The sequence below is a fragment of the Sinocyclocheilus grahami genome, unplaced genomic scaffold (assembly GCF_001515645.1).
Source record: "Sinocyclocheilus grahami isolate Dianchi unplaced genomic scaffold, SAMN03320097.WGS_v1.1 scaffold625.1, whole genome shotgun sequence".
Classification (NCBI taxonomy): domain Eukaryota; kingdom Metazoa; phylum Chordata; class Actinopteri; order Cypriniformes; family Cyprinidae; genus Sinocyclocheilus; species Sinocyclocheilus grahami.
Window position 1 is genome coordinate 459,406 of NW_015505804.1, and position 9,488 is coordinate 468,893.

Consider the following 9,488-nt stretch of genomic DNA (forward strand, 5'->3'; position numbering starts at 1 on the left):
CTGAATCCAGAAAAATTAAACGGAAAAAAAGATTTTGGAAAAAATAAAACTTAGGCTAATTTGGGGAAAATAAAACGGATTTCATAGGGCCCTACAAATATCATGCATCTGAAGCTATAATTTTAATACTAAGCAACAGTGCATATTATATATAGGGCCTATTTTAATTTTTTAAAATGGTGCTCACTCGTTTTTGTGAAAGACCCAAAAAGGACCATGCACAGTCACTTTCCACACAGGCACACTTCATGTTTGGTTGAAATAATCCTTAAGCATGTAAATTTATAATTTTGCACATAATTTAAATGTGCAATTAAAATAAATACAAAATAAATGTATATTTTAAAGTTTAGAATTAGACAGCCTTGCGTTGTGTAGACAATTGCATAGGATGATGGCGAATGATTTACAGATCCTGAGCAACACTGACAAGCATCTGATCTTGTGAAATGTGTGTCAAGTACTGCCGCTGTAGTTTACACAGAGCACGTGGGATCGCAAATCTCGAAAGTGAAAGTTAAAAGCGATCGTGCATTTGAACGCAGTTTCAATGCCCCGCATATTAATATGCAGCTCCCTGATGCCCGCATTTTATATACAGTATAATTACCGAACGATATAACTGCGAGAGACAGTATTGAAATATACATATTTCCCTGTGTTTCCTTCCTGCTGTGTTAGCTACAGAAATGAGCCGCACTGTGAAACAGCCAATCAGAGCAGAGCTCAACATTATTATTCATGACCCTTCCAAATAAGGTAAAAACAGACCATTTAATTCTAGGGACAAATCCTAGGGTTGTAAATGGACATGTAAAACCGTTTCTGGAGATTTTTTGCCCTTACCTAAGCCACATAGCTTCTATGTAGATATCAGAGAACAAGTTAAAATATTGAATTCATAATACTGCTTAATATTTTTGTGGGAACCATTATATATATATATATATATATATATTAGGATAATTTGATGAAAAGAAAAAGAACAGCATTTATTTAAAATAAAAATCTAACATTATAACTGTCTTTACTGTCAATTTAGATCAATTTAATTTTATAGCTCTGTGCTCTTGCAGTGTGTCAACAATCGTGTCATTTATTTATGTATTCTAAGGATTTTTGGGATAAACATCTGAGACAAAGTTAAAAGAGAGACAGCTCCAATAAATCAATAAAAGAGTAACTTCTGAGCAATACAACTTTCACTTAGAAATTCATGATAGATTAAATGATTGATAATTCTAGATGGTGATGTGGCCATGATGTGAAATGGAGGAATTGCATGGATTGTGCACTGTACAGTTGTGTATGTGTGTGTGTGTTTGTATTTCAGATGATTGAGATGGAGTGCTTTAAAGAGATTAATGTGTTCGAGATGGATGGAGCACTGTGTTCTGATCTGGATGTGAACAAGCCAAATCCAGCACCCAAGCGAGGATTCTTCTATCGTTTATTCCACCGAGAGGCAAGTGCTACCGTGCCGCCTGCCGTGGTCAGAGGGGGTGGGGCTTGAGGTATTTTCTGGCTCTTTCCAAACAGACCTTCCCACCTTCATCTTTTGGTTTTATTGCCAATACATCTTTGTTGGCCTTTTATGAACTTGAATGGTAAAACGGTCTCTGCATGGCCAGACTTCTAATTTCTATCTGTGCCGTGAAATGTAAACAGACAAGCGTACTCTGTTAAAGTCAACATGAAATAAAGTTTGCAACCTATTTTGCTTCCATAATGTTATGTATTACGAGTAAAACAAGATATTCAACAAAAAATAATTTTGATTTCATGTTGAATTTAAGCCTTGCAATATAAATGGAGCCTATTTCTTTCAGTGTATGTGTGTGTGTGTGTGTGTGTGTGTGTGTTTATGTGGTGATGGGGACAAACCTCTACAACACTGTTACAAACTGAGCCTTTAATTTAGGTTTATTCTGACTAACCCTAACCAAAGTAATGCAGACCACAGGACTGATGACTAGTCAGTTTGACGTCGGAATTTTTTTGGTTTACCACTTATAGCAAAGTTTTGTTGGTTAAATGACAGCTGATTCCAGTTCATACTTTAACTGTGTAGGTTTGCACTGAGATTAAAAAGCATTCATTCATTACCAATTGTTTCATCTCCAGTTTAAAATATAGCAGAGAAAATTTAAAGCAATCGTGGGCTTAAAAAATACATGTTTTACCATGTTATGGTTCTTCAAGACAGCATATACTGTATATATTGGTCCCCCAATATTTTAGTTCATCATTTTATGTTTAGTTCATCAATCAATGTTCAATATGGGACCGGTTGCATAAACTGCTTAGACTAGTCTTAAAAATGTAGTCATCTAATTCGTTTTCTTAAAGACTAGTCATAACTTTTTAAAGTCAATTACAAAACGGTAGATTGGCCCAGTCTGAATCATAAGACTAATTACTTCTTGGCTAACTGTTAGTTGGTCTAACTAGTTCTTAAAGGGGTCATCGGATGCAAAATTCACTTTTGTTGTTGTTTGAACATAATGATAAAAATCCACCCAGTGGTTTTTTTTAAATCCCTATTTTAAAATCTCCTTTCTCAAATCAGGCTTTGTGATTTGCACAATGCGTCTATGTTTGCGCAAATCATTCATGATCGAGCTTCATCTACACAAGAAGTTGAGTATAAGGTTTTTTATGAATCTTGGCAAATCGCCTTTCCTAATATGTGCTTGTTAGCAAGTTTGGCGGCTAAAGTAAACCGTACTACTCATCACCCCACAGAAGAGAGGGGAGGGGTGAGCAGAGCTCATTAGCATTTAAAGCAACATAGACTAGAACAACGTGCTGAAAACAGAGCTCATTTTGACAAGGTAAAAAGGGTGTTTTTTACACTACCATTGAGACATTTTAACCAAAGTATGTTATAGACTTTTCATTAAGACCCTAAAGAATCATATCAACTTATATTATATATATATATATATATTAGGATAATTTGATGAAAAGAAAAAGAACAGCATTTATTTAAAATAAAAATCTAACATTATAACTGTCTTTACTGTCAATTTAGATCAATTTAATTTTATAGCTCTGTGCTCTTGCAGTGTGTCAACAATCGTGTCATTTATTTATGTATTCTAAGGATTTTTGGGATAAACATCTGAGACAAAGTTAAAAGAGAGACAGCTCCAATAAATCAATAAAAGAGTAACTTCTGAGCAATACAACTTTCACTTAGAAATTCATGATAGATTAAATGATTGATAATTCTAGATGGTGATGTGGCCATGATGTGAAATGGAGGACAGGATTATTTGATGAAAAGAAAAAGAACAGCATTTATTTAAAATAAAAATTTAACATTATAACTGTCTTTACTGTCAATTTAGATCAATTTAATTTTATAGCTCTGTGCTCTTGCAGTGTCAACAATCGTGTCATTTATTTATGTATTCTAAGGATTTTTGGGATAAACATCTGAGACAAAGTTAAAAGAGAGACAGCTCCAATAAATCAATAAAAGAGTAACTTCTGAGCAATACAACTTTCACTTAGAAATTCATGATAGATTAAATGATTGATAATTCTAGATGGTGATGTGGCCATGATGTGAAATGGAGGACTTGCATGGATTGTGCACTGTACAGTTGTGTATGTGTGTGTGTGTTTGTATTTCAGATGATTGAGATGGAGTGCTTTAAAGAGATTAATGTGTTCGAGATGGATGGAGCACTGTGTTCTGATCTGGATGTGAACAAGCCAAATCCAGCACCCAAGCGAGGATTCTTCTATCGTTTATTCCACCGAGAGGCAAGTGCTACCGTGCCGCCTGCCGTGGTCAGAGGGGGTGGGGCTTGAGGTATTTTCTGGCTCTTTCCAAACAGACCTTCCCACCTTCATCTTTTGGTTTTATTGCCAATACATATAAAATAGGCATCCGTTGACCCTTTTAAGACACAGTCTTAACATTGTGGCTATGTTTGTGTAACTGGTCCCCGGTCATGTGGATTTGCCGTATTGATTAACAGAAAGCGTCTTGGTTTGAAATTGATGTCTGTGTGAGCGGTGCTTCATTCATTGCTACACAATTGACAATATACAATGGACATTTTTTGCCTTATCATTTCCCTAATGTGACCGCACTTCTAGTCATCAGAAACATTAATGTTTGCCATGTTAGTGTGTATAAACTTCAGTACATTTAATAAGTTGTCACTGTGCTCTTCATCATTTCCAGGTTTGTTTTAGGAGTGCCAACAGTGAGGAGGAGGAGCCATCTTGACTTTAAACCACTCCCACTTCCCATCAGCTGCCAATCAGAATACTAAACGTATGAATGTTCAACTGTATTTATGAACTGTATTAAACTGTATCATAATTAAAGAAAAGGGTATGAGTTTAAAGAATTTTGTACATTTGTACTTGAATTATGTGTAGATGTATATTTTCACTAAAGGTTGTATTGTACAAAAAGCCATAGAAATACCACTTGAATGCATATATAATGTTTTTATTGTTATTATTTTTCATCTGTACTGAATATGAAATGTGTATTTCTTTTTAAGCACAATATAAGCACTCACTTTTATTGTTTAATGCTAACCTCCTGTTAGCACTGCCTTTGTTTGTATGTTAGATTGTTTGGCTGGACAGATTTGGTGCACTTGTTTTGTACAGTGGGGTAAGATAAATCAACATAAAGAAAGCAGTACAAATGATCTATTCATCATTATCATTTCTAGTGCTCAACCGAAATGGGTTGATGGCTGATGGTCAAATGCTGACAAAAACTGTATAGCCGAAGTATACAGTGGGGTCCAACAGTCTGACAACACCAAGCAAAATACTTCTGTTTTATATAATTCTAATTCAGTACAATTATCAGAATGTCAAAGTATTTGGTTTATCTATGTCAAACCAAATTTGCTTAGTTAATTAATAACCTACACTAAAATTGTTGTAAAATTAAGTAATTTAACTTAAAATTACTAGTAAATTTCACAATTCATTACAAAGAAAGAGTGAGTAACATCGAATTAAACATGACATTTTGAAGTAGAAAGACTGAAAATGTATTTTCTTGTAAAATGTGCTCCAATAATATTGTTTTATTTTCTTTGTTTTAAAGGAGACATATTATGCCCCTTTTTACAATATGTAATATAAGTCTCTGGTGTCCCCAGAATGTGTCTGTGAAGTTTCAGCTCAAAATACCCCACAGATCATTTATTATATCATTTTGAAAATGCCTATTTTGAGTGGAAGCAGAAACACGCTGTTTTTCGTGCCTGTCTCTTTAAATGCAAATGAGCTGCTGCTCCCCACCCCCTTTTCCAGAACAGAGCTGTGCCTTTACAGTTCGGACCTGCTAAAAACATCTGTTTTGGTTCTGATTATCATGTTTATCGCACTGAAATCATGCGTTTAAACCATATTAGTTTAAACTTCTTATATACGGTTTTCTGAGTGCACACGTACAGAAAGCGGCTGTCACAGCATGTGAGTACTAAACTAAGTTCTCATTCACAGACAAGTTTATGTTAAAAACACGAGTTACAAAAACAGTTGGTTGTCTGTGAAGGTAAACAGCTGGGAAATAAATTGCATGTTTATTTTAGATCCCTCAGATGCTTGCCGAGAAAGGCTTCCCAAAACAAAGTTACTGGGTTAATCGTTTTCACGTTTCCTTGGTTGGTAGATGCACCGAGGACCTGATTATAGCACTTAAAACCTGGAAAAGTCAGATTTTCATGATATGTCACCTTTAAACATTTTTATTATTCTAAAGCATTCTGTTTATTTCTAGGTTGAAATTACACGTAGAATCCCAAATTTTCAGTGTGGCCTCAGACTTGACCTTCACTGTATAATTTATGTTTTTAAAACTGAAACTGTCCATTGACAAAGCTGTCGGTGGGTTTTTGTACTGACAGAAGAAAGCGTTAACATTTATGTTAATGGTAATTGGAGTGCCAGTAGCTAGTGCCAATAGCCTCAAAATGACCAAATATCGGACCATTAATTAGCCTGATCGATATATCATTCTGTTGCTAGTCATGACCATTTCCCCATAGCTTCCATGCAGTTCATGCAGCTGTGCATGAAATTAGTAATCCCTACATCTTGGATCTCTGTGTGTCAGGTGACTAATACCTGTTTTGGTCATGTGCATAAACATACACATTTGTTCTCCGAAACTATGTTAAATACCTCAACATATCTTTCAGAGATGACAGGGAAACAATCAGACGTATTTGCGCAGTTGTCGACTGATATACAGTTTAGAGTGGCTGATACCAGTGCCGATATCTAGACTGCAAGATGGATGATGTAATGTGGATGTATACATAAATAATTGATTTAGAGGAATAGTTCACCCAAAAATGAAAATTTGCTGAACATTTACTCACCAAAATGAAGAGAAGTTTGTTTCTTAGTCATAACAGATTTGGATAAATTTAGCATTACATCACTTGCTCACCAATGAATCCTCTGCAGTGAATGGGTGACTACATCACAATAATCCACAAGTAATTTCCAGTCCAACAATTAACATCTTGTGAAGCAAAAAAACTGCATGTTTGTAAAAAAACAAATCCGCTATTCCTTTAATGATTTTCACATAAAATAGAAAATGTTTGTTATCCTTTAATAAGGCTGTTGATAGATTTTGGACCTGACGCAAAGGGAATACTAACTTTTTTTGGTGGCCATAGTTATGGACTGACACCAATCGTCCAATTGATCAATTTTGTTGACTGTTTGCTAATATCCACCACATTCAGTTCAGTTTTCTGCCTTTGCTCTTATGGTTACCTTTAGTGCCATCAGGAATCTTTACTACCTAAATAAGCTTAATTTTTTAATTTGCTCACATGACAGCTCTTAAATGAGCTGTTGATTTTGCCTTAGGTGTCATATGTTCAGTTAATATTCCAAATGGAGTATTGATTGATCTGTTAATGATAATTATAATGTAATTAATGACAGTGCACCATGTCAGAACTGTGCAATCTGTTTATCATACACATGCTCATTTTATGTTACATTGTGTTTATTAATTTGTTCAGCTTTTGTGTGAAGTTTTATACCATTATTTTAATCAGGACAGAGGTGATGCTTCCATTCAGAGATGGGAATTAGTCTTAGTCAAATTGATCATTGCTAAATGTGTAGAAATAACAACAAGGTATATATTCCAAGTATTCCACCTGGAATGCCTTTATATAGGACATTTTATTTTGATGCAGTTCTTTAAAGCAGAAATGTGTCATTTGTATCTTAAAATTCTCTCTCCTAGCCCAACATAAGATGCAGGGACTAAATAAACCATTTGTACTTTGATTCCGTCTCTGGCTCGATCAAAACACTGCTTTGTTTGTTGGAGAATCCCAACCAATGGCGTGAGTCTGGGGCGGGGCTATGACATACCAGCACTGGCAGTAAAGCTCAAATAGGAAGCATTGTTTTACCTTTGTCTGCTCCATCACCCATATGTGACCCTGGACAATAAAACCAGTCATAAGGGTCCATTTTTAGGACAATAGGATAGGACAATATTTGGCCGAGATACAACTATTTGAAAATCTGGAATCTGAGGGTGCAAAAAAATCAAAATAGGAAAATATGAAGTTCTTAGCAATGCATATTACTAATCATTGATATATTTATGGTAGGAAATTTACAAAATATCTTTACTTAACATCCTAATGATTTTTGGCATAAAAGAAAAATCGATAATTTTGACCCATACAATGTTTGGCTATTGCTACAAATATACCCCAGTCCCTTAAGACTGGTTTTGTGGTCCAGGGTCACATATGTGTTTCTCTCTTTATGAGGATCTTTATGGTCCCTTTTGCAAAGCTGTGAACTTAAACTCCTCTTCTGTTATTCCCATATGTGTGCATGTTCTACTGTATCCATGGTTTTACAAGAGGAAGAGCACTCACTTTGGTTGACAATAAAATTATGAGTTGACATGGCCATTAAAATTTACTTTTCATCCTCAATAAAAACTCACAAGAACGTTTGTTTTTAATCCTTGTATTTTTGAAGATTACACTGCCTTTTAACTGTTTTCTCCTCTGTGGTCACATCTTTGATTCAATTATTCTACATAATGATAATTAAAATCATTTAACTTGGAAAAAAAAATCAATTTGAAATGAATTAAAAGTACTTTTGTAGTGGCTCAACCAATGAATAGACTTGTTGATAGTCGTGTGGATTACTTGTGAATTATTGTGATGTTTTTATCAGCAGTTTAAACTCTTATTCTGACGGCACCCATTCACTGCAGTGGATCCATTGGTGAGCAAGTGATGTAATCCTAAATCTGTTCTGATGAAGAAACAAACTCATCTACATCGTGGATGGCCTGAGGGTAAGTACATTTTCAGCAAATTTTCATTTTTGGGTGAACTATTTTTTTTTAAGTTGCATGCCAACTGGCTGACTCTTAACTTTTTTTTTTTAAAGAATATCTCTTTGGATTTGAGACTTAAGTCTTTGCAACTTTACAGATCTTCTTTATGCACCAAGAGCTTGTAACACTCCAAAAAGAAAGGACAAATTAAAATCGCATCATATGACCCCTTTAAGGATAACACATGTAATCTTTGAATATTATGTAAGTTCCTGCCAAAATTAAATATTTTGGGTTACCTGGAAAAAAAAAAGAGATATATGAGCTGACTACCGGTTTTGGAAGATCCAGGATTATTTATTTAAATATGTAACCACATACTGCATCAAACATTAAAAGAATAGTAAAATTAATAAGAATTAAAAAAAAGAGAGATATTGCTCTCAAAGAGTGTCTACAACATTTTTTTAAATAATTATATTTTCTTGATATTCAGTGGCCTCAAAATGTATTTGGATGCTTAAGATATAATTATAAATGTCTGAATATCACTGCTGTAAAAAATGTATCAAAACAAGTTTATTTATTTAATTTAAATAAAAATAGCATAACCCCACAAAATCAGTTTTTTGAAAGTAAGTCAAAATGTATTCTCGTTGTCAAATATTGCAGGGACCAGATATTTTAGTATCACTGAGATACTATGATAGTTTTTGAATAATATTTTTTAAATATTGTGATTTTTTTAATAGATTTTCTGCTAAGTTTGAATAATATTGTTGTGTGCTTTGTCATTTTAAAGATGTCTTTATAGTTTTTAAATTTATTTTATTTGATTAGTTATTTTAGTAAATCAAGTAAAAGTGTAAAAGGAATGGAGTAGTTAATATTGTTTAGGGAATACAGAATGGCATTTAGGAATTTTTAAGGATAAATGAAAATGGAGAGATAATGATGCTATCTATATATACTGCACATACATATTTGTGTGTGTGTGTGTGTGTGTGTGTGTATATAGAGAGAGAGGGAGCTAAAAATGTGTGATTTAAGTATTATAAATACAAACTGAGTTTGAGTTTACAAACCTTGCTAACAATACGGTACTCCACACGTTTGAGAAATGGCAGTCCTTTCCTTCGAGGCTCTATCTCCAACA

The 9,488-nt window shown here is 34.1% G+C and overlaps 1 protein-coding gene across 1 annotated transcript in view; it reads left to right on the plus strand.

Moving 5' to 3' along the window:
- The window catches only part of LOC107557931 (G protein-coupled receptor kinase 4-like), a 29,894-nt gene extending 25,048 nt beyond the window's left edge, over nt 1-4,846 (plus strand). Inside the window, exons 13-14 of the mRNA XM_016241517.1 lie at nt 1,334-1,514; nt 4,202-4,846. Coding sequence (XP_016097003.1) covers nt 1,334-1,513 — 180 coding nt within the window. The 3' untranslated portion in view covers nt 1,514; nt 4,202-4,846. The remainder of the gene's footprint in view (nt 1-1,333; nt 1,515-4,201) is intronic.
- Nucleotides 4,847-9,488: the final 4,642 nt, after the last annotated feature.